This window comes from Fukomys damarensis, unplaced genomic scaffold (assembly GCF_012274545.1).
Source record: "Fukomys damarensis isolate Sample0158 unplaced genomic scaffold, DMR_v1.0_HiC HiC_scaffold_27, whole genome shotgun sequence".
NCBI lineage: Eukaryota > Metazoa > Chordata > Mammalia > Rodentia > Bathyergidae > Fukomys > Fukomys damarensis.
This window is the reverse complement of record NW_022900939.1, coordinates 31,745,613-31,771,073: the sequence shown is the minus strand read 5'-3', so window position 1 is coordinate 31,771,073 and position 25,461 is coordinate 31,745,613. Positions and strand designations below refer to the sequence as shown.

Sequence of the window (25,461 nt, the reverse complement as noted above, 5' to 3'; positions counted from 1 at the left end):
TCCCTTTGGCAAAGTAGGTGAAGTCTGTAGCTGTGTATGGCATTGCAAGATCCACCAGCAATCTGCACTTGCGATTTTGTTCATTAAAAAAATGAAGTGAAATATGATTTTAAATGGCAGAAACGGCCCACTTAGTGGAAGGTCACTTGCTGCTCAAGAGTGCTATTCTTGTGAGGGTTGCCTGAGTTGTGTCTGGGCCAGAATGCTGTACCCCTATGGCCAGAGGGGTCCCTGCCTGGGTCCCCGCTGGGCTGGATCTGTTTTGTGTTTGTTGACACAGCTGACTTTGCTGTCAGCATACATGCCAGGAAACCTGAATTGGAAGGTCACAGATGTGGGTTGGGGCCAAAGCTCCTTCTCCTGTATTGATACCTTAAACAGAAAGGATGGGGCCTGGAGGGGTCCTGAGGGTGTGCTGCAGGCTTGTCCCACCCTCCTGGCCCTTCCTGGGAGGGTTGCTGAAGAGATGCAAGCCTGGGGCCCAGTAAAAAACAGCAGAGCCTCCTGGGCTCCAGACTACGCGTGGTACCAGGAGCCGGGCCAACACATGAGCTCCAGGGCTTTAGGTAAATTCATGCCAGACAGAGGCTTGATCCCAACATGCTTGTTCTTTCTACACCCCCCCTCCCTGTCACCCAGCACCTTGCATAAAGCCCTGACATGAGTGTCCTTGTGCCATCCAGAGACCCAGAGAGGATATTGCGTGTAGAGGACCTCGGAGCCTCACCTCAGAGACCTTGTGGACTTGTGTTCAGATGTGTTGCTTGGTAGCTTCTACTGGCTTCACATGGCCCATTGTTGGGAAGTAAATCCTAGGTGGCAAGATATTTCCCCATAAGCATCCCAGTTCTCCATCTCTGCACAAGAAGGCTCTTAGAAAACAAAATGCACTGATATGATTAGGCCAAAAATTTATGACCTTAGCACAGTTCCTCAACAGCATCCAGCATCTGCTCTTTTGCCACCCACTAGGCAGATCCTGGCCCGGCAGGCTGACATCCTGTCTGCAGCTCCATGGCTCTCCCACCTTGTGGCTGGACCTCAGAGGATCCTGCTTTGCCCGGGCCCTGCTGTGACAGTTTTAGTACCTGTGACCATGGTGTCTGGCACCTTCCCCACATGCCGTGTGTTATTTGCATTCATTTTACCATGTTCTATGAATTATCTGCATGAATTCATCTTAGGTAGCCCGAGTCACTCAGATGATAGCTTCCTGCAGCCGGCTCTTAAGGTGCCCTTCTCCACAGTTCTGCAAAGCCTCTGATGATCTGTTCCCCTGGTTACATAATGCTCCGTGGGGCTAATGTTCCAGAATATTCCCTGGTTGGGCACCGTGGCGGTCTGCGGCTTTCCAGTATGAGGGATAATGCCAAAGGGCTGCCATAGCTGGCTTCTGCTGCGTCATCTTACTGGGTCCAGGTTCCCTAGTAGGGGGCTGGCAAGGGGGTAAGAGGGCTGAGGGAAGTCTCTAAATGTGGCCTGGGTACTCTCTGCAGCCCAGCCTGTCCATGGGCTCCGTCCCAGCCCCTACTCGCCCTCCACTCCTCCAGCAGCATTTCCCGGAGCCTACAATGAGTTTTGCCCCTGTGCTGCCACCTCCCAGTGCCCCTGTGCCCGCAGGCCCTGGCCATCAAGCGCCCCTTGCCCAGCAGGTAAGTGTGGTGCCTCCCTCCTCAGAACCCCTTGAATTGCCTCTTGTGTCAGTTGAGCAGCTCTGGGAGCTCTAGGCTGGGGTCTGTGGGTGCCTGTGCTGGGCCCTGCTTAGGGCCTCTAGGCCCCTTCACTTGGACTGTGTGGTTCTCAGGGCCTGGGGTTACACAGGGGGCAGGGAAGTGTGTGGTGGTGGTGGGGAGGGGTTGTTTCTGGGTCCACAGTTTATAATATGGGGCCTGTCACAGAAGGCTCCACATAGGATATTTCTGTAGGCTCTGCCGTGGCCCTGGACCTGGCTGGCTGGAGTCTGGCGGTCTGTGTGTTTGTATGAGTGGTGTATGTGTATATACTTGAGTGTATTGTCAATGTGTACACGTGAGTGTTGTGTGTGAAAGTACGCAATCATGCAAGTGCACATGCACACATGTTGAAGTGTGTGCCTCAGAGACAGAGTGTGTATATGTATATGTAGATTTGTGCAAGCGAGTACAAATATGAGCTTGTGAGTGCATTTCTGTTGTCTGTGTACAGATTCACCCTGCCTCAGCAGGACTGTGGTTGAGGTCCCTTTCTCTCCTGTAGCCTCCTCCAATGGCCCAGCCGCCAGCCCTGCCACAGGTCCTGGCCCCACAGCCCTTGGGCACTGTCCAGCCAGTGGCCCCCCACCTGCCTCCATACCTGGCCCCAGCCTCCCAGGTGGTGGCCTCTACTCAGCTGAAGCCCCTCCAGATGCCGCAACCACCCCTGCAGCCGCTTGCTCAAGTCCCTCCGCAGGTACCTCTGGGCTGACTGGTGGGGCAGGGACTGGTGGTCTGCCCCCCCTGGTTGGGGTACCAGGGCACCTCTAGGACCTGTCTGTGTGGGCCTGAGAAGTGGGCTCAGCAGCACAGGGTCTGTGCGTGCCACTTGCTCCAGGACCGATCTGGTCCTTTGCCAGCTGGGCTGCCCTCTTAAGTCTTCTGGCCTTTTCCCCCACCACAGCGGGCCTTCTGCCCAGGCTGTTCTGCCTCTGGGATGAGAGTGGAAAGTGTGTGGTCCCTCAGGAGAGACAGTGGCTGTCACCCAGGGCACATCCAGTCCTCAGTGTTCAGGATGGAGAAAAGGTTTAGTCGAAGGTCAAGGACAGGGTTCATATTGTGGCCACCGAGTGGGGTTTAAAAGTGGACAGACTTACTTCAGTTTCATCCTTTGGAGTTACCCAAGGCTGAGCAGAAGGTCTGATAGCCAGCTGGGTGACACTGCAAGCTGCAGAGGAGGCTGGCCACCAAGGCTCGATTTGAACAGCAGAATAACCTCGGCGACTTTCTTTGGGACGTTGTCCATTACTGGGGATACCTAGCAGCATGACTGTGCAGAAAATACTCAGGGCTGGTCACCGTTGCCCAGGCTGATGGCGTCTAGGATCATAGCTATTCTCAGGCCCCAGTGATGGGAATGGCCTGTGATATTAGTGAGAGGACAGGAAGTGGGCTTTATTCTGCAGACCATGGTTCCCACACTGTAATTGGGTATTCTTGCAATTTGTGTGCCCCTCCTGGAAGGTTTGCTTGTTTTTATGGCAGCCATCACCTGCTGACCAGGAGTCATCTTTGTATATCACTTCAGAATTGGCTAGTTAACCATCCTCATCCCTGTCAGTGGTTTGGTACTTTACGTGTCAAATAGGGAGCAGTTGGTGCATGTGTCTGTGAACTTGCACAGAGGTGTGCGTTATGATACCTATGAGAAAGCTGTCAGAGGTTGAAGAGCTAATTCCAGGAGGTGCATGGGCCGCTGAGAAGATAGAGGGGAAGTGCAGGAGTTTGGCTATTGGGAGGTGACTTGCAATGGAGGTGTCACCACAGCCACCAGGGGGAGGCTTAAGGACACGCACTACAGAGAACCATGAAAGGAGTTAGGTTTGGGCTGGAATTTACACAAATTAGGGCATCAGGCTGATGTGATTTCAGAGGTTTGGGACCTGTCTCTGGCTCTCATAGTCCTGGCCCTTGGGAAGAAAAAGGCTGCTGAGCTCAGAGCACTGTGGCCACTTGGCTGGTTCCTTCAGAGCCCCTCCCCCACGGGCCCATTAGGGTGCTGACACAGTGAGAGGCTCCTCTGTGCTGTGCCCAGGGGTTTGTCTGGCAGGTTGTGTCCCAGCTGCCAGTTTCCTTTTCTATTTGGAGTTTCTCGCGCTTGACCTTTCCCTTTATGTTGGGTTTGTGTCTGGGATCTCTGCAACAGCGGCTGCACAAAAGCTTCTGGGAGGCCAAGCCATGCTGCCCTCATCTGTGTCTTGCTGACAGTGCAGAGGCCCTGGGTGGGGCTGCAGCCGCCACCGCTGACATGCTGCTGTCTCTTTCAGATGCCCACGATGCCGGTGGTTCCTCCCATCACGCCGCTGGGAGCACTTGATGGCCTCCCTGCTGCCCTTACTGACCTGCCAGCTGCAAATGTGGCCCCTGTGCCGCCACCTCAGTATTTCTCTCCCACTGTGATCTTGCCAAGCCTCACCACCCCCCTGCCTGCATCCCCTGCCCTGCCTCTGCAAGCAGTCAAACTGCCCCATCCCACCGGAGCACCCCTGTCCATGCCCTGCCAGACCATTGTGCCAAATGCACCAGCCACCATCCCTCTGCTGGCCGTGGCCCCACAGGGCATGGCTGCCCTGTCCATCCATCCTGGGGTGGCCCAGCTTCCAGCCCAGCTCCCGGCCCAGCTCCCTGCCCAGCTCCCAGCCCAGCTCCCGGCCCAGCTCCCAGCACAGCCAGTATACTCAGCGGCCTTCCCACAGATGGCACCTGGGGACATCCTGCCTTCCCCCCACCACACAGTGCAGAGCTTACGGGCCACCCCTCCACAGCCAGTACCACCTATTCCCACAGTACCACCTGTGCCCACAGTGCCGACCATGCCCACGATGCCACCTGTAGCCACAGTTCCACCTGTGCCCACACCCACACCCCAGCCCCTCCTGCCCAGTGTTACCCACTTGCCTGAGCAACCGGCTCCAGCTGCTGCCACCACAAGGAGCCAGGTAAGCTGCCGTCTGCACCTGGATCTGCCTCTGGTGCCTGGAGACCCACGGGACCAGGGTCCAGGGACTCCCAGGTTGCTCCTCTCACTACACCTGGGCTCCTCCTTGGCTCCTGGACTGAGTGGCAGTTTGGAGCTGGTTGAGGGTCCGCTCTGCCCTGTGCTGTCTCGGCTTGTGAAGAGATGATTGGAGGCTGAGAGCTGAGGCTGCAGCCAGCATGGAGCATCTGCTGCCCCCTCAGTGGTCAGAGGAGCTGCTGCTCCTGTGGCCTGGGCCTGGCCTGGGTCCTCCCAGTGCGTGTTGTTAGAGTGAGGCCGAACTAACATCGCATTTTAACATGGGGTAAAGTGGGGCTGCCAGCTGAAGGAAGTCGTTATGGGGCCTGGGGGCTGTCCTTGTGTGCACACTGAGCAGCCAGACCACAAGGGGACCCTGTGGAGACCAGGGACGCAGTCCTGCTGTGGGAGGCCTCTTGGGTTCAGGGTCTTCTGTTCACATCTGAGTGAGGGGAAGAGCAGATGTGGGTACCCCCTGCCTGGGAACCCTCCTCTCCTGTCACCTTTACATGGAAATCCCCACCTGCATGGCTCCCACCTGGGCACCTCCCACCCAGGCTTCCCTACAGAGGCATCTCCAGCCTTGCTCTCCTCTGACAGCTCTTTGGCTGGGACATGGCCCCAGCTTTGGAGGCTCAGGCCTCTCGATCTGAATTTTCAATCTTCTTAGCCCCAAGTGGACAGAGGATGATTGTCCTGGTGTAAAACCCATGGACCCTTCCTTGCTCATCTTCTCTTCACCCTTGTAATGCTTTCTGAGAGCCTAGCACAATGGGGTCCCAGCTTGAGCTCCAGGCCACTGTGGAGGGGGAGGCAGATGTCAGCAAGTACTCTTAGGTTCTGTCAGGACCAGGGACAGCCATCATGTGCTGGGAACTGCCCAGGAGGCTGGCCAGGGACAGGATGTGGAAGACCCCTGGGGTTGGGGGCAGTGTTTATTACCTTCTGACTCTTCACCTGGGCTTAGTTCTTGTGCAGTTCTGGTCTGGGGATTCTACACAGATCCCTTAAGCCAAAAGGAAAGGGATCACCCTGTTTGCTTTGGTTACATCCATGTGCCAGGCATGGCCTGGGGGAGCACACGGATTGGTGAGGGATGTTGCCATGGCTCCCCAACCCCATGTACTCACTGATGTGCCTGGCCTCAGCCCCTCTCGGTGCAGGTGTTGTCTTCTGCCCTCCAATGTCCAACCTGCATCCCTGTCCCTTGTGCCCCCAGGTCCTGCTAGGCCATCTGCCTTCATACACCATGGATGTTGCTGCTCCAGTCCCCGCGGTGCCCCTGCCGCCTGCTGTCCTCTCCCCACCTCTGCCAGACGTGCTGCCGCCTGCTGCCCCTGAGCTGCTGCCTAAGTTCCCCAGCTCCCTAGCCCCTGCAGTGGTGGCAGCCCCTCAGAGTGTGCCCACCCAGACCAGCACACTCCTGCCACCAGCAAACCCACCCCTGCCTGCTGGGCCCCTGATTCCTGGCCCCTGCCCAGCTGTCCAGCTGATGGTGGAACCTGCCCAAGAGGTGTGTGTCCTTGTCCCTTGCTCATGGCCATTCCTGGTCTGCACTCTGACCTGGGGTCTCAGCTCTAGAGGTCAGGAGGCTCCCAAGAAGTGGCTTGTGCTCCAGAACAGCCATACAGTCCTGTTATCTGTTGTGCTTCCTTTTACTCTAAGCCCACAGCAAGATGGAGAGCAAGAGTTTTATAAATGGCTTTGGAGGATGCTTTCCCTTGGAGAGGAAGCAAACGCCTATGAAAACCTTTTTTCACAAAACCCATGGGTCCTTTTTTAGGGATGATCAAAGTGGGTTAATAGTTTTGGAAAGGAAGCAACCCTAAGCTTTAGAAATCTGCTTGACTCTAAGCCTTTGAACAAAATGAAAGCCTCAGTGTGTGGTGCCCCCCTGGCTGTAGCCAGAAGAGAGCGACCACGGAGGTGGCAAGGGAAGACAGGTGTACCCTCTGCTGTGCTGAGGGAGGTGGGAGCCATGTGATCGTCCTCTTTACTCTGGATTTTATTTTAGGAGCAAGCCTCCCAGGACAAGCCTCCCGGCCTCCCGCAGAGCTGTGAGAGGTACTGGCCCAGCTGTGACCTTGGGGTGCGGGTGGGAGGCACAAGCCTGGGCCTAGCCCCTGCTGCGCTTCGCTCAGATCCTGCCCACTTGCCTGGATGCCCTCAGGCTTTTAACAGATATCACCGCCTTTTCCAGACCTCACCAGGATAGCCTCAGGGACCCTCTCCTTGGTTGAGCCCTGGCTGTTGCAGCCGCCTGGCTGTGTTCTGGCTCTGTGTGCCTAGGACTTTGTAGAAGGGAGAAGCTGTGGCAGAGACTTAGTTCTGCCTAGAGCCAGGAGGGGCTGGCACCCCTTTGGGCAGAGCCAAGTCCAGCCTAGACCTAGGCTCCAGACTGCTGCCTCCTGATGGTCTGAGAGGTGGCACTGTCCTCAAAGCGATTGTAGGAAGTGGCCATGGGTTCTTTACTCTTCCGGGAAACTGGGACACTTTGCAGGCTCTGCTGCAGTCCTCTCAGCAGCCCCGAGTGGCTGCTTTGTTCTGTTGCTGTTGCACAGGGAAAACTGAGACATGAGACCCAAGTCACAGGTCAGGAGGCTGAGAGGGCTGAGGTCACACAGCCAGTAACTGGAAAGCCTGCATTTGTGCATAGCACCTGTGCCAGCTAGGGCAGGTGTTATGGGGAGAAAAGGAGTCTGGGGGTCCCCTCCCAGGTGGTGGCTGGCTTTGTGGGTCATGGCTTCAGGCCCCAGAGGCTTTAATGCCCCAGGTGGGGCTGTCTGTAGTAGACTTGCTGGTCATCTCTGGGTGCTGTTCACATTCTTGGTTTTCACTTAGCTTCGATGTCACTTCTGGAAAAGAGCTGAGTGATGGCTGTGAAGGTTCCTTTGGAGGCGGCAGGCTGGAAGGCAGGGCTGCCCGGAGACACCACCGCAGATCCACGCGTGCCCGCTCCCGGCAGGAGAGGACTAGCCGGCCCCGGCTCACCATCCTAAATGTGAGTGGCTGCCAGGGTTGGGGCACAGGGGTACAGAGTCCTCTGCGATCTGACTGTCCCCTTCCGGTAGGTGTGCAACACAGGGGACAAGATGGTGGAGTGCCAGCTAGAGACACATAACCACAAGATGGTGACCTTCAAGTTTGACTTGGATGGGGACGCACCTGACGAGATCGCCACGTACATGGTGAGGCTGGGCCTGGGTGGGTGGTGACACCTTCTCGTGTCCCGCGCATGGGCTGGGTGTGGAGCAAGGCCTGTGTAGGTATGGGAGTGTTTGGGTCTGTGGTGGCACCAGCTTTGTGCAAACCTCCCAGGTGCCAGAGGCTTCATAACTGCCCCACCGTGGCATTCCCTGTGCCTCAACCTGTGCCTCAGAATAGGGGGAGCTTACAGGCAGGTGCTGTGGGTGGGCAAGAGAGCAGCTAATGTCCTGTGGTCCCTGCTTAGAGCCCCTGTATCGGTCACTGCCCCATCACTGGGGCAATGTGCCCAGCACCCACAACCTAAAGGAGGTATTGGCTTTGGCTCACTGTTTGCAGAGGATTCGGCCCATGGCCGGCCGGCTCCACGGCAGGCGCATCATGGTGGACAGGGATGGCAGAGCACAGCTGCTCGATTCAGGGTAGCCAGGAAGAGAGAGAGAAGGGAGGGGCCAGGGACGAACACACCCTCCCAGGTCACACTCCCAGTGCCCCACACAGTCGGGCTGTGCCTCCTAACGGAACGTTCAGCTGTGACTCATCAGTGGACAGGTCCAGTTAAGAGTACAGCACCCCACGATCCCTCCACTTCCAAATACGTGACGTCTTCGGGAGACATTTAGATCCAAACTGCACAACCTGCTGCCCGCCTAGCAGCAGTGTAAACCCAAGCCCTGTGCTCCTGTCCCCCTTCCCCAGCTCTGCTGCGCCTTTGTCCAGAGGCAACTTTCCCTGCCTGTGCAGACCACACTACAAATACCTCATCATTTGTGGACTTTTCCTCTGTCCCATGCCTGTGCTTCCTGGGGATACCGGTGGGTCCCCAGCACTGGTCTAGCTGGACGTGGGGGTCTTAGGCCCCGCAACTGTCCATTTGGAAGCATACGAAGATACAGTGAAGTGGACTCACTGCTGCAGACCACATAGTGCCTCCTCTGTGACCACCTCACGGGGTGACACTGCTTGTACACACTGTTCAGGAAACTGTCCTCAGGAAGCAGCTGGGGCTGCTGCCCAGTGCTGAAGCCTTCACCCTGTAGGGCCCCACCTGCAGTGAGTAGAGCTAGATGACTAGGGAATAGAATATGCAATTTAATTTGTCAGTAATTAGATTGTCCCACGTGGATATTGGCTGCTGGATTCAACAGCCCATGTCTGGAGTCATCAGAAAGCTGCACGTTGGCCTGTGTCCCCAGCCACCCTAGCCCAGCTTCCTTAAATTCTGGTGTGGGTTTCATGGGGAAGCCCCAGCTGTTTGCCCTTGGGACAGTTCCATGCCTCAGTGTGTGCTTCACAGACCCTTGGGACAGGCCCAGGTACAGGGCGTGGTCCCTGCGGTGTTAAAGAAGAAATGGTTCTGACACTGCCGGGAGGGGCAGGAAGACTATTCGGGACTCTTGCAGCAGGAAGGGCTAAAGGACCAGCCCCAGCACAGCACAGGCAGCAGTGGTAGGGTGGCGTGGGGAGTGTTGCTTACAGCCCAGGAGCAGGGCAGGCGTATGTGTGGGTGAAAGATGACTAAGGGAACATCAGAGTTGCTGAACCCGCTGGATGGTCAGGTTGCGGAGGATGTGTGCCTGTGTGCCCCAGGCCCTGCACGCTCTTGTTTAGGGTGTGAGCTGGGGCCACTCTCCCTCTCCTGCCAGGAGTGGACTATCATGGACCTGCGATGGTGTTTCCGGGCAGCCCTGCCTTCCAGCCTCCCCTTCTCCTAGATGTCTTCACAGCTGTCACTCAAGTGTCTTCCAGGGGCGCCCTTGGAGGCTCCGCAGCAGAGTGAAACCCACTATGCTAAGCCCACACAAGAGAACAGACTGATGTCAAGGGGGATGTGAGGACTTCGATTGGATGTGGCAGCTGGGGGATTCTCCCTAAATGGACTTAGCAGGATTCTTGGTAGAGACGGGTTAGGTAGGCAGAGGGCAGGAGAGAGCCGAGGTTAAGGCCTGGCAGAGGAGAGGGTTGGAGGTGCCTGGCTAGGGTTTGTCCAAGGACCTTTGCCAGCAGCGATTGGTTGTCTCCTCGTGTGGCCACTGGATCTGTGAAACTGTACAGCATCTCTTCTTTCATCTTCCTTGCATTGCTTTCTATGTGCATGTGTGTTCATGTGTCAGGTAGCATAATAAAGCCAGTGCCTGTGAATCCCGTGGCCTCTGCCTGCAGTCGACCCTGTAGGTGCCTCTCCTGCCCTCTGCACAGCACCATGACGGGGTGCTGATGTGAGTCCACATCCCCGTGTATTTAGCACCTTTACACGCCACATTCAAGTCCCTGTACAGTGGATTATTCAGTGGTGAGCTTTGTAAACTTCAGCCTCTTGTTTTTATACTCACCACTCTGGTTCTCCTTTCATTTTGCTCCTTTTTCTTTCATGTGATGCGTTTGAATTGGGCATTTTCAGCCAAGTCATCTTTTACACCTTTACAGGTCAGCATGATATCAATACACAAATTGGTTCGTCGCGCTGCCCGCGTGTGCCCTCTTCCTCGCTTCCCTTCTTGCCCCAGCAACAGCCGCATCAGGAGCTTGAGCGGACGGATGGGTATTGGCTGGTGGGATGGGATACTCTTCAGACAAATTCCTCCCTCCCAGAGACCCTCTTCTTGGGTGTGGAGGGCAGGGGTTCTTAGTGTGCTGTCACTGGTGGTTTGGCTGGGCTTCGGGTTTGCTACTTTTCAAAGACCCCCTTGCCAACCCTGCAGTAAAGGAGGAGCTATGGGTGTTTGGATTAAGTTGGCTTTAATTCCCAGTAATACCTGCACCCTATATTTTTAGGTTTTCCTCTGTGTTTGTTTTCAACTAATTTTACGTTCTTTAAAAAGAAATATATACTTGGCAGGAAGAGCTAAGAGGCTGTAGTTGGATTTTGTGTGGTGTTGGAACACTGCGTGTGTCCTCGCACACAGCATCCTGCATCACACCCGGGTGCTCCTCTTACACAGTGTTGCACTCCCGCGCTGTACTCAAGCCAGCTCCTTGTCTGAGTGTGTGCCTGGGGCTCCACTGCTCTGCAGCCAGCTTAAGTGGGGCAGATAGACCCATTCCTGAGGCGGTCTGGAAAGATGGGTAACTAAGGCAAGGGCAGAAGGGCAGAGACTGGACCGCACTAGGCAGGGAGACAAGTGGACACCTGTCTGAGAAGTCTTTGTAGAGCCTTCTGAGATTACTGCATCCCATCTGCCTCAGTGGCTGAGGACACAGCAGAGCACAGTAAGAGCCGGGGGGGGCTTGTGCTCATGTGAGAATTGGGGACAGTGACTGCAGTGTCCAGGCTGTGGTGTGGGACCTCCTTCTGCCCTCTCCTCGCTTGCCAGGCCCGGGGCCGTCATTGCTTCCCCGGGCCTGGGTGAGTGGGGGAAGATAGTCACCTTATGTGCGACTGCTGTGGCTGTGAGGAGCTAGTGGCTCGCGTGGACTGAAGAGCACTTGGCCTTAGCTCCAGCCTGTCACGAGGGTTGCGGCTGGAACACGTGGACGCTGCGCTAAGGAGGGTTGGCTGCTTGTGTGGACAGGGTCTGAGAGGCCGAGGGAGAGGATGTGCACAGCAGTGTGCACGGTGGGACAAAGGTAAGGTCAGAACCCAGATGTGTGCCACAAGCGGTCTCCCTGGCCAAGCTTCAGGCCAGGCCCAACCTGACTAACTTTGGAGATGCACTCTCAGGACTCAGCTCTGAACGGAGCCCTGGGCCTCTGGGGAAAGTTCTGTGGGAGGAAGGCTGGGCTTAAGACACTCTAGGGGGAAATGGGTGTGGGCTCATGGACAGAGTCTACGGCTTGAACTGCCTACCTCCAGCCTGAGAGTCTAGGCAGTAAACTCCCAGAGTCACTTCTGGGAAGCAGGGAATGCTGGGAGCCCTGGCAAGGCCGCTCACTGGACACTAAGCCCTGCCCACCCACGTGCCTGGGCCAAGGTTGGAAGTCTGACACGAAGGCTGGGCATGGAGAAGCAGCTGGTGGCCACCTCACATAGCTTTACTGTCCTTGCAGACTCAGCCTGTCCCTGCATAGACTTGCCTTTTCACCTCTCGTGGCCTGCTTGGTGTGTGTCCCTAGGACACCCTTTCCTCCATGGTCCCCATCCCAGTCCCCCTGGTCCTGTGCATCCATACCCTGCCTGAGGGTGGCTGGAGTGTTCATGACCAGCTGTGGTTCAGGACAGGACAGTGCCATATGGACCACCTCTCCAGGTGACCTTCGCCTGATTTAGCCATTCTTGTCAACCCCTGAGAATGTCCTCTTCTGGGGCCCATTCGCTCTGTCTTCTGGGGCCTGGGACAGGATGGAGAGCTCTACATTCCTGAGAGAGCCCAGCACAGCTGTGGCCCGTGGCAGGTTGTCACCAGCTGCTGTGGTCTCCTCGTAGGTGGAACATGACTTCATCCTGCCAGCTGAGCGTGAGACGTTTATTGAGCAGATGAAGGATGTTATGGACAAGGCAGAGGACATGCTCAGCGAGGACACGGATGCTGACCGGGGCTCCGATGCAGGGGCCAGCCTGCCGCCCCTGGGCACCTGTGGTCTGGTGGAGGGGGAGGTGAGAACCCAGGTTCTTGCGGGAAGGGGTTGGTGGCAGGAAGCAGTGGAGGGACTGCTCCCTGGACACTGGCTGCACTGACCTCCTGTCCTCTCTCCTCCAGGAGGGCAGACAGTCCCCAGCAAATGCCCCTGTGTACCAGCAGAATGGTGAGTCTGTCTCACCTGCTTCCAGCCACCCTGTCACAGCAGATGCCACACCTCAGGGAAGAGCCGTTTCCCCCATGTCCCGCCTCTGTGCTCTGCAGCCAGTGTTTGATAGAAGCCCCCTTGTGCACAGCATCAGGGGCTCTGGGCATTCGACTGAAGGGGCTGCAGGAGCCTGGAGAACAAGGGTCCCCCTCACTGGGATCGTCACCTCCATGGCTGGTTCTGCAAGCATCGCAGGAACTGCACCCAAGCTAGGCACTTCTGAGAGTCCTGGGATGCCAGGGTGGTGCCCCTGGGCTGGCTATCCACTCCTCATCGCTGTGAGAGAGAAAAGAGCAGATGGGAGGTGGACACGTGGGGACCACCTGTGTTCGGAGGGTCACTATTTAGGAGTATGATGGGAACATGGCTTCCAGTCTGCACCCTTCTGAAGAAAACCTCATAGGTACAAACAAGTTCCCTGGAGCCCCTGTGCAGGTCTGGTGTGGTGGCGGGCACCTCCTGGTCTAGAGAGACATTCGCTCCCTCTCAGTGTGCTGTTTATATTCTCAGTGCTGCACACAGGGAAGAGGTGGTTTATCATATGTCCGGTGGCTGAACACCCCGCAGCTGATGTCCCTGAATCATCACCTCCGCTTCCTGTCAGCTCCCTGAAATCAGAAGCCAGCCAAGGTAGGAGCGCCAGAACCCCCCACCTCCCACTCAGTCCCCTCTGTGGTACCCCGTGGGCTTCTGTGCCTCCCTTTGTGGTGTGCTCTGGGCACCCACTGCTGTGCAGGGGCTGTGTCCTGGTCTGTTTTCCACTGGGTTAGTCGAGTCAAATCAAGGCAGCATCAGCTCCATCAGCTCTGACACTGTATAGGGAAGGTGCAGGTGTGTGTTGATGAGGCCCTTCCTGCCTGCCTGTTAAGTTTGCACCTTGGCCTTCCCACTTGGCAGTACACCTGTGGTGAACATACCCTGTGGGGTCTGCTTTGCATGGGTGTGGATGCCAAAGGCCTTTTCAGTTATGAGACTGCCTGATCATAAACCATCTACACCTGCTGTAGCTAGTGTTATTGGTCAGCACCTGTGCCAGCACCTGTCCACACGTACAACAGTACACTCACCCTGGACTTCTGGTTAGTCTTGATTTTTACAGTTCTTTGAGAAGCTGAAAATAATAAGGTTTAACTTGCCTGTCCGTTGGCAGGAAAATTGCTACTTAAGTAACTTGGCCTGTCATTATGGTATACTCAAAAAATACTCGCAAATCAATTTTGATTTCCTATCATGTGTTTGTACTTTTGATGATACATACATTAGGGAAGAGTAAAACCTCACCGAAGCCACACTGAGGCGAGGTGCTCTCTGGTCAAGGGCATGAGTCCAGGCTTCCCTGAGAAGTCATGGACCAGCACCCTGTCTGAAAGACTCACTTTTAAAATGAGAATGGGTTTATATATTACATCGTGATTATTGTGTATGTACTCCCAGATACAAGAAAGGTTTAAGGGGCAGTGTAGTAGGACATGAAAAGCACAGGGTTAAACCATCATCCTGCACCTGCATACCACATGATCTCTGGAAACCTTTCACAGCCTTTTTCTTTATCTGTGAAGGGAGGGAGGGGGGAAAAATAAGAAAAAGAACAGCAAACTGGGCGCAGATGTGTTAATTGGATGAAGCATCCACTGAGGATGACCACAAAAATTTGACAGGTTTGAGAATCACCTGCTCAAAGGCATGGGCCATCTGAAGATAGTGGAGAATTATCGAGCCTGAGGACAGAGACCAAGACCTCAGTCTTGGCCCCTTGCTCCTGTGGGCATCTACCATTTCTGTTGGAGTGTGGCTTCAGCTGCCTTGCTAGCTAGAGAGAAAAGGTGTAGATTTCAGGGACTCCAGGATGGCCCTGCTAAAGCTGTGCATGGGAGCAGGCAGTATCCCCTGGAAGAGACAGGCTACAGAGAGGAGCCCACACCAAGGTCTTAGCCCCTCATCAAGCAGGCCCAGTGCTGTATGCTCATGCAGGAGTGCAGAAGTACTTTCTGTAGGGAGGGCACATCATTGTGGGTTTCATGTGGCTGTATAGACAGGTTTTTGACTATAGTATCTGGCACATAATGGAACAAACACTAGGCAGAGAGCTGCCTTCTGAGTAAGATGGAATAAGTGCACACATCAGCCTTTGTCTCCACTGAACTGCGTTATAAATCCTGGAAGAAGCATCACACAGCTGAATACTCAGGAATATATTAGCAGCAGGAAGATTAGAGAAGCAACCAGAATTCAAAGTACCACTGAGCCAGCAGTGAGTTCAGTCCATTTTCTTCCGGTGTGTCCCACCCTACTCTAGTGCAGCCTTTGGACCAGATTTGAGCTCTGTGATGCCCACAGGGAGAGCTCCAGGAGAGACCCTCTAGTTCCAGCTAGAGGAAAGGAAAGGAAAACATCAGGAAAGGAAATTCTAAAGCTCACAAGGTTTCCTTCCTGAGAGCTGTCCCTCTGTACACCATCCTATAGATAAGTCTGTAGGCAGCCTGCAGGAGGCAACCATGTGAGAGAGGGCCTTCTTCTCACAAGGGAGTCAAGGCCTAAGAGCAGACTCCAAGCCTGTTCCTTTTTTCCCTCTCTCATTCATTGCCTGACCCTGCTTGGCACAGTCATGGAATTCTGGCCAGAAGTTCAAAACAAAAAATGTGAAGGAACCAGGAAATACCAGGGAGGATACAGAAAGGGAGGAGCTTTGGGAAACAAGCTGAACTTCTGGGTACATCCCCAACCTGTGAGTGGATAGAGCTGATCCAAATTAGCCAATAAAAGCCTTGGAGAATTGAGATAACAAATCCTACACAGGTTCTGGACCGGCCTCTAAATGACATACCAGCTTCAGGTCAGATTAGTCCTGCAAAAACATTGAAAACTGAGCCCACTTGTAACCACAACCCAGAGAGGCAGTCTTCACCTGACCAAGTGGATTGCCTGCTACCAGTATTCACTATAGGACTTAAACAACTCTCAGGGTTTCATAATATCATTCAAGCTGTTCAGAATAGAATCCAAAATTACTAGACAAGTGAAAAACTATGCAAGTGTCAACTTACGTGGACAAAGGTAACACATCCAGTGATAAGATGGCATAGATGTTAGGATGATCTGACAAGAACTTTTAAGCAGGTTTTACAAATATGCTTGAGCAAGCAATCGCAAACGTTCTTGAAACAAATGTTAACGTGGAAAGTATCAACAAAGAAAAAGAAGTTTGAAAGGAAAAAAAATGGAAATTTTAACACTGAAAATTAAAATAACTGAAAGTATTCAACTGGAACACAGGGAATAAAAAAATGAACAGAACTTTGAGAACAAGTAACAGTCTAACATTTGTGTCAGAGTTCCAGAAAAAATTAGAAAAATAATACTGAACACTTCTCAAGTTTAATGAAGGGCATAGATCTAGAGATTCAAGAAATGAAGCAAACCTCAAATAGATTAAACCAAAAAAATACATGCTTATATACCTTATCACTCCGCTGAAAACTGAAGACAAAGGGAAACATTGTAGAAGCAGCCAGAAACAATGCTGCATTGCTGGAAGGGACAGTAATTGAGATGACTGTTGATTTCTGACCAGAAATCACAGTGTCCAGAAGGAACCAGCACAACATTTACAAAGTGCTAAAAGAAAAGAGCTGGTAACTTAGAATTCTATTTTCAGGGAAAATGTCCTTTAGGAATGAAACTGAAATAGTACCTTTCTCAAATAAAGAAAAATAAGATAATTTACAGCCAGTAATACCTGTACTAAAAACATTAATAGATGTCTTCATATAAAAGTGAAATGATACCAGAATGCAAATTGGAAAATCAGGAGTGAAGGAAGGGATGACAAATATCTGGGTAAATATAACAGACTATTCTTCTCAAGTTCTTTTAAGCATGTCTGGCAGTTGAAATTTAAAAATTGTAGCAATCAATGATCTTTCAATGTATGTAAATATAATGTAGGTAGGTATAATGTATGTATATAAGTTCAGTGTGGGTATACTATGTAGCATAATTCTGATAAGGCAGACCTACATGTTTGCAATATTCCTACATCCCAGCTGAAGCGGTGAGTACCAATTCTAAGTAGGTTGGAAAGTTGAGTATGTGTTTTGGAATTCCTAGAGCAATTACTAAAAGCATTGCTCAAAGAGATACAGTCAAAAATCAGAAGAGATAAAGTAAGATGAACTACAAAAAGTAAGTAAAGAGAAACAGGACTTTAAAAAAAACCTAGAAAATGGGCAAAATAACCTCAGAGAACAAACAAAATTGTTCTAAATTTACAAATAATAAAAGGTTTAAAAAAAGTCTTATCCATCAACTAAAAAATTATGAGAATCACTTGAACTACCCAACAGAGTGAACTAAGTTTATGCTATCTCCTAGATGCTTCAAATAAACAATATAGGTAGGCTAAAGGAAGGAGGATGGGAAAAAATAGACCATGCAAACACTCTCAAAAGAATGCTGAGTGGCTATTTTTATTTCAAACAAAATAGGCTTCAGAGCAAAGAACAGTATCAGGGTTAAAAAGAGATATTACATATTCATAACAGGATCAATTCATTAAGAAAAAGCAAGTCTTAAATGTGTAGGCATACAGTACAGAGCTTCAAAACTAACTGAATCTAAAGCAGAGATAGTCCACAATTATAGTTGGATTCAGTGTTCCCCTTTCAGTAATAGATAAAAGAAGAAAATCAACAAGGATACAGAAGATCTGAACAGTACTAACAACCAACTCGACTTAGTATTTATAGAACATTCAACATCAACAGATACACTTCCATTTCTAGTACATATGGAACAGTTACCATATTCTGGGTTATAAAACATAACCTAACAAATTTTTAAAAATTGTTACTGTAACAAGTATGTTCTCTAATATAATGTAACCAATAACTACATACCACTTCTAAATTACCTATGGAGGAAACAGTCCCCCCAAAAATTATAAAACATTTTTGAATGAATATGGAAACACAACATATTAAAATTTGTAAGATGTAGCTAAAGTGATACCTAAGTACAATATTTATAGCATTAACTGCTTAGAGGAGGAAAAAAGGTTAATCACCTTTTCACACTAAGAAGCAAGAAAAATTAAAATCGGTCAAAAGGAAACAATGAAGAAAATAAAAAGCAGAAATCAGTGAAATTTAAAGCAAGCAAAAATAGAAAAAGACCAATAAAGCCAAAAACTGATTCTTTGAAAAATAAAAAAAAAACTAATAAAATTGTCAAAAGAAAAGTTACAAAATAGTGACATCAGGAATAAAAAAAAAACATATCACTAGGTAAAAGATAAACAGACAATACTGGAATATCATGAATAAGCCCCAGATATAAATTAGACAACTTATAAATGAACTCTGAATTTCACGTGGAAATGAAAAAGACATTAAAATTTGGAAAAAGAAGAACTAAATTGGAGCACTCACACTGATTTTAATAATCTAAAACTGATTTTAATAGTATAATAATGTAATATAAATTGGAGCACTCACTAACTGATTTTAATTGTAATCAAGACAGTATGATGTTGGCATAAAGGCAGATAAATTAACAAAATAAAACAGTGCAGAAAGAAACTCAACATAGAAATGGTTTATTTTGATAAACATACAAAAGATAATCAGTTTAAAAAAGACGAGTCTTTTTTAGTCTCAGAACAGTTGATAGTCCATATACCCCCCAAAAAAAGAGCATCAATCTGTACTATACAAAAACCAACTCCAAATGGAACATGGAATTAAATATAACATTGAAAACTATGAAGTATGTAAGTAGAAAACATAGGAAACCTTAGACTAGGTCAAGACATTTCAGATGTAACACCACCTAAAATAGCAAAAGCCATCCTAGGCAACAGAGACATGGCAACAGGTATAACAATCCCCAATTTGAAACTATACTACAAAGCCACTGTGATGAAAAACAACATGGTACTGGCAAAGAAACAGACCTGAGGGTCCGTGGAACAAACTGGAAGAAACAAAAACAACTCTAAATGTTCTCAGCTACCCCATCTTTGACAAAGGAGCTGACCATCCCCACTGGAGGAAAGACATCCTCTTTAATAAATGGTGTTGGAAAAACTGGATTTCAACCTGCCAAAGATTAAAACTAGACCCTTATCTTTCACCATGCACTAAACTGAAATCCAAGTGGATTAAGGATCTAAACATTAAAACAGAAACACTAAACTTACTGGAAGGTAAGTTAGGCAGATCTCTTGAAGATGTTGGCATAGGAGAAGACTTCATGAACAAATCCTCAGTAGCACAGGAACTAGCAGAAAGAATCAACAACTATGATCTCATTTTATTAGAAAGCTTCTGCACTACAAAAGAAACCATCAACAGAACTAAGAGACAACGTACAATGTGGGAAAAATTTTTACCAGCTGCCCCTCAGACAAAAGACTATTATCTAGAATATATAAAGAACTCAAAACAGTCCACACTCCCCGCCAAATATAAAGACCTGATTCAAAAGTGGGCATCTGAAATGAACAGACATTTCTCAGACAAAGAAGTATGTTGGAAAATGGATTTCAACCTGCCAAAGATTAAAACTAGACCCTTATCTTTCACCATGCACTAAACTGAAATCCAAGTGGATTAAGGATCTAAACATTAAAACAGAAACACTAAACTTACTGGAAGGTAAGTTAGGCAGATCTCTTGAAGATGTTGGCATAGGAGAAGACTTCATGAACAAATCCTCAGTAGCACAGGAACTAGCAGAAAGAATCAACAACTATGATCTCATTTTATTAGAAAGCTTCTGCACTACAAAAGAAACCATCAACAGAACTAAGAGACAACGTACAATGTGGGAAAAATTTTTACCAGCTGCCCCTCAGACAAAAGACTATTATCTAGAATATATAAAGAACTCAAAACAGTCCACACTCCCCGCCAAATATAAAGACCTGATTCAAAAGTGGGCATCTGAAATGAACAGACATTTCTCAGACAAAGAAGTAAAAGCAGCAAGTAAATATATGAAAAATGTTTCACATCACTGGTCATTCAAGAGATGCAGATGAAAACAACACTGAGATTCCACCTCACCCCACAAAGAATGACTGCTATCAAGAAATCAAACAATAACAAATGTTGGTGGGGTTGTGGGAAGAAAGGAACCCTTCTCCATTGTTGGTGGGAGTGCAGACTGGTGCAACCACTATGGAAGTCAATATGGAGATATCTCAGAGAACTAGGTTTAGAGGCTCCATTTGACCCAGCCATCCCTCTGCTGGATTTCTTTCCAGAAGAATTAAAAGAATCATATCACAGCGATATATGCACACCTATGTTTAAGCGGCACAGTTTGTAATAGCCAAAACTTGGAAAGAGCCTATTTGTCCATCAGTTGGAGACTGGATACAGATGTAACACCAAAGCATGATCTGTAAAAGAAAAAAAATGGTTATTTTAATTTTCTCAAAACTTACAATGTCTACTTTTTCAATGATCTTAGGGGAATGAAATGACAAGCCAGAGATTAGAAAAAAAGATAATTGCAAAGTATATGTATGATTAAGGATTTGTATCTAGATAACATCAGGAACTCTGAAAACATAATAGTAAGAAAGTAAACTAATGAAAAGATTTGCACAGACATTTTACCTATGCAGATGCCAAACAAGCACATGAAAAGATCATTATTCAGTCAAGAAATGCAAATTAAAAGCGATACACATACACCTTTTAAAATAACTGGAATTTAAAATATCAAGCATTGGAGAGAATGTAAAGAAACTAGAACTCTTAGACCCTGTATGAAATGGCACAATTACTTCGTTTGGTCGTTTCTTTAAAAAGTAAATATACAGGCACCATGCAATCTGACCATTCCACCTTTAAGTTTAGTCATCTTTCTGCGTTGGTGAGAGATTGATTCCGGGACTCCTGCTCCACCCCCCATACTAGAATCTGCGCATGTTCAAGACCCTTATATAAAAAGATACAGTACTATCTTTGCATATAATCAGTGTACCTCTCCCCTTAACGCTAGATTACTAGTGATAAATAATACAGTGTAAAAATGCTATGTTTGTAAATGGTTGTTATACTGTATCACTGACAGAATAATGATGAGGGAAAAGTCTGTATTACAAATACAGCTCAAAGCTTTTTTTTTCTATTTGTGGTTGGTTTGATCCATGGATGTGAAATGCATAGATTCAGAGGGTGGATTGTCCTAACTAAAAAGAAATTAGTGCAGGTGCCCTTATAAAAACGTGTACAGGGATGCTTGTGGTAGCTTTATTTGTAACAGCTAAAACCTGCAGATAGTCAAGTATCCATCAACAAGTAGACAGATATGCACACGGTGGTTTATCCAGACAGTACAGCGCTACTCTGCCGTAAAAAGGAATCAGCTAGTGATACTCATCCCAGCATGCATGATTCTCAAAATACTATGCTAAATGAAATAAGATGAAAAGAGGGTCCATATACCATATACCATGTACTGTGTGATGCATTTATATAAAATACTAGAAAACACAAAATACAGGGACTAAGCAGGTCAATAGTTGTCTCTGAACAAGCTTTGCAGGAAAGGGAAGAGGGATGGATAAAAGTTCCCAAGGAAATGTCCATACTGAGATTTGCTTACATCCCTGTGTCAAAACGTACAACACTATACTTTATGTGCAACTTACAGTGAAGCTGTTAAAAAGCCAAACGGTAGTAAAAGAAAGGAGTCTCTCAGAGGTTTCGTGTGTAGTTAATCAGACAGCTGACATGCTTGAAACAAGTGACTAGACTGAAATTTTTTCAAAGAATTGCGAACTATTTTGAGAGAGAGCTAATGGAGATTTTAGAACTGAACAATGCAATAGTTAAGGTGAAGACCTCCATGGATGGTTTGTGTACTGTTGGAGAGAGAATTAGTAAACTCAGAGGTATCTCAAAGAAAATATCTAAAATAACATAGAGGTAATGAAAACTATGAAAACTGAAAAAAGGGAGCTATGAAATAGAAGAGGTATAGTGTAATGGTCACATATATAATTAGAGTCTCAGCAATGGAATAAAGCCACAAGTTTGAGGAGATAGCACAGAAAAGTGAAGTTCCGAAAACCTCTAAATTTGGAAGGTTTACAGAGAAATCTACACTTAAATATATTGTATTTAATATATCAAAACTAAAGACATAGGAAAATTACAGGATGCTGGGGAAAAAATCCAGGTCTATAAAAAAGCAACAGTGGTTTGAACAATCCTGTCTCAGTACCCTACTTATGCGCAAGGATCTGTTGTCCTCAAAGTGCAGAGGAGAAAAGCACCAGCATCAAGTCCTGGTGATAGAGTTCTGCTCCAGCGAAGATGGAACGAAGGCACAGATGTATCATCTGCACATCTCATTTTAAGAAATGTTAAGTGGAATATTTCTAGACTGTAGATGGACGATCAGAGTGCAGGGATGCATAAAATGAATGGAATTATTATGAAGCTGTTCGTAGATCTAAGTGGATGTCAACTACAAAAGGATAATGTCTTTTGAGGTTTAAAATAGTTGTTTTGTTTTGGTACCAGAGATCGAACTCAGGACCTTGTGCTTGTAAGGCAGACGGTGGAGCCACTGAGCTAACTCCCTGGCCCCTTTGAAATACTTTTGACATATTAATATGCATGAAAATGTCCTGTTTATCAGGGAGAGGGAACTGGACTTAAAAGACTTCCGGGTTCTTGTGTTGTCTGGCAAGAAACAAATCTAGAATGCATGTTGTTGGCTGGGGAATAATCCCTGTGAAAATTAAAGTCATAGATAATTTCCACACTCTTGGTGGAAGAATGCAGAAGGAATTTTAAAATAAAATAAAGCTAAGGGAAGAGAGAAAAGGCAACATTGAACACGAAGAACACAGAAATTCTTAGATAATCGGTTTAACCCGAGTGGATTGTTAATTAAATATAAATGGGCTAGCTCTCAAAGATTATGAAAAGTAAAAGAAAAATAAGTAATTAAGACATAATTAGGGTTAAAAGTAAAAAATTGGAGCCAGGCATGATAGCACACTCCTGTAATCCCAGTACTTGGGAGGCTGAGGCAGGAGAATCTGAATTTGAGGCCAGTCTAAGTTACATAAAGTTTAAGGCCAGTGTGAACTACATAGTGAGACCGTGTCTCAAAATCCAAGACAACAACAACAAGAAACAGGTAATATAATTAGAAAAGAGATCATGAAATACCTAGAAAGGCTAGTGTAAACATTTTTATGTTAGATAAAATAGACTTTAAGGCAAAAATGTAATGTTGAAAGATTCAGTTCACTAGGAAGATATAGTAATTCAGTATTTGTGGATATTTGATAAGATAGACTCAAAATACATAAAGTGAAAATTAACCAAACAAAAGCAATAAAGGATTTTGCAGTCATTCTGGGACATTCCAACTTTTAGAACAGGAGACAATAAAGAATAGAAGATTTAGATCACAGAATTAGCAGTTTTATCATGTACATACCAGGCTTTTAAGCACTTACTCAGTTTTTTAAAGTAGCACAAAATTTAATCTAGCGTTCCCTGAAAAGATATGACTGAGTTGCATTGATGTCAGAATATACATTTGGTTTAACTTAATTTGAATAAATAATGTGGTAAATCTGTTAAAGATGAAGCATGATTATCTCAGTCAAGAATTGTACTTATTGGGCCGGGGATTTAGCTCAGTGGTTCCGCTGCCTGCCTCAAAAGCACAAGGACCTGAGTTCAATCCCCGGTACCCCCCCCCAAAAAGAATTATACTTGTTAAAAGAAAAGCAGCAAATATTCTTTAAAATGTCAAATGCCTCCTTTTGGGATGGGCACAAGATAAAAATGATCAGCATTTCTATTCAGGATGTGAAGGCCTAGCCCCGTGTTGGGGGTGGCGGGGATGATGGAAGGAAGGAGGCAGGAAGGCTAGAGTGTTGCAGAAGCCCAGGCCCTGCTCTATACAGTTACATCTGGATTTTGGAGCTAGGAACCGGTGTAGTCCTGTTTTGAACCCTTGCAGATTCCAGTTTGCAGCCAACTTCAAGAGCTAGGGCTCTGATCACTTATTTTGAGTGTATAAGGAGGTATCCTGCCCATGGCACAATAGCTTTGTTTTTCATTAAAGAAAATGCAATTCGTCTCAAAACAAGGTTTTCAAAATAAATGATTGCTCATTTAAGTTGGTGCCAACTTGATGTGGGCTTCTTTGTATTCTCCATGTGGTTCCTTTTCCGATGGGAGTATGTACATACATGTGCATATAACAGCTGCACAGAATGGAGAATGTCCTGTGTCTCAGTGTACCTCCCTATCACTGATGGAGAGTGGTGTTCTGTCTTTCTGTCTGTCTGTTTGTCTGCCTGCCTGCCTATCTATCTAATTATGAGACAGAGTCTTGCTGTGTAATCCAGGTTGGTCTTGAATTCGCAGCAATCCTCCTGCCTCAGCCTCCCAGTGCTGGAATTGTAGACATGCATCAAGATGCCTGGATGGGGTTCTTTTTAATAGGACTACTTTTTATTAAAAACTTGGGCAGAACCAGTTTACTATCTTAGAAGTCCTAGCTATACAATTATTAGGCTTAATTGCATTTCTTTGAAGGAAACCATTTGTTACAACTTCCCATTTTGAAGTAGAAATAGATTGCTTTTTGGTAGCAATATAATTTTGTTTTTACCTCTAATGCCAATAAGTGATAAAATATTTTGAAACATTCCATTTCTGTTAACATAAAAATACTAGATACTAGAGGTGAACTTTAAAAATATATGTAAGACCTCTATACCAACTAGAAAACATTGTGAAAGTTGTAAAAAGAGGTAGGCAGAACTGGGCGTGGTCATGTAATTTATAATCCCAGCACTCTGGGAGGCTGAGGCTGGAGGGTCGAAAGTTTGAGCCCATCCTGGGCAACTTAGTGACTTAGCAAGACCCTGTCTCAAGATAAAAATAAAATAAAAAGGATGGGCTGGGGATGTACATTAATGTGAAGACCCTAGGTTCAGTTCCCAGTATCACAAAAAGCAAGCAAGCCAGGGGTGGGGTGGGGCCCAGAAAGCCTTATACCTTGTTCGTGGACTGGAAGATTGAACATTACAGACACTTTACTTCTCCCCAAGTGGATCCATGGAGTCCATGTGATCCCAGTTAAAATGTGAACCTTTTGAAATGGGCCTCAGCAAGCTGACCATACGATACTTGTAGAAATGTAAAGGGCAGGAAAACCAAAGCACTAAACAAACATTCTTTTTTTTTTTAAATTATTTTTTCAGCTTAATTGAGTTTATTGGTACATCTTAGGTATACAGTACAGTTACATTCATCATTGGGATCTTGTACCTCTACATGACAGGTCTTGGTTCTCATTTTTTCCCCTTGTTCCTGCCCTCCCTTCACCCGCTTCTCCCCTCCCCATCTACAAACACTTTATTTCCATCTTTTCATTATCTCACATTTTTTCTTGGGAAAAGAAAAAAATAAACAAACATTCTTATCCAGCAGACATAAAGAATGCTACAGATCAAAAGGATGACAAATCAATAAAAAATAAATAAACTTGGGGTCAGGGGTTTGGCTCAGTGTTTCTGCCACCTGCCTCGCAAGTGCAAGGGCCTGAGTTTGATCCCTGGTACCCCCCAAGATACTTGGACATGTGTGTCATAAAAAAGATACCCAGGTGTCCAGTTAACATGAAAATTGCTCAATTTAATAATCAAGGAAATACAAGTCAAAACCACAGTGAGATACCATCAGCGAGCTGTTAGTGTGTATGTGTGTGTGTGTGTGTGTGTGTGTGTGTGTGTGTGTGTGTGTGTGTGTGTGTGTG

General features: G+C 47.7%; 1 protein-coding gene across 1 annotated transcript in view; it reads left to right on the top strand.

Moving 5' to 3' along the window:
- The window catches only part of Wnk2 (WNK lysine deficient protein kinase 2), a gene marked incomplete at its 5' end in the record, with an annotated part of 115,650 nt that overhangs the window by 58,615 nt on the left and 31,574 nt on the right, over positions 1 to 25,461 (top strand). The window contains 10 exons of the mRNA XM_010607639.1: positions 1,497 to 1,652; positions 2,236 to 2,427; positions 3,998 to 4,669; positions 5,945 to 6,238; positions 6,740 to 6,789; positions 7,567 to 7,726; positions 7,797 to 7,913; positions 12,293 to 12,463; positions 12,567 to 12,612; positions 13,165 to 13,284. Of these exons, the coding sequence (XP_010605941.1) occupies positions 1,497 to 1,652; positions 2,236 to 2,427; positions 3,998 to 4,669; positions 5,945 to 6,238; positions 6,740 to 6,789; positions 7,567 to 7,726; positions 7,797 to 7,913; positions 12,293 to 12,463; positions 12,567 to 12,612; positions 13,165 to 13,284 (1,978 nt within the window). The remainder of the gene's footprint in view (positions 1 to 1,496; positions 1,653 to 2,235; positions 2,428 to 3,997; positions 4,670 to 5,944; positions 6,239 to 6,739; positions 6,790 to 7,566; positions 7,727 to 7,796; positions 7,914 to 12,292; positions 12,464 to 12,566; positions 12,613 to 13,164; positions 13,285 to 25,461) is intronic.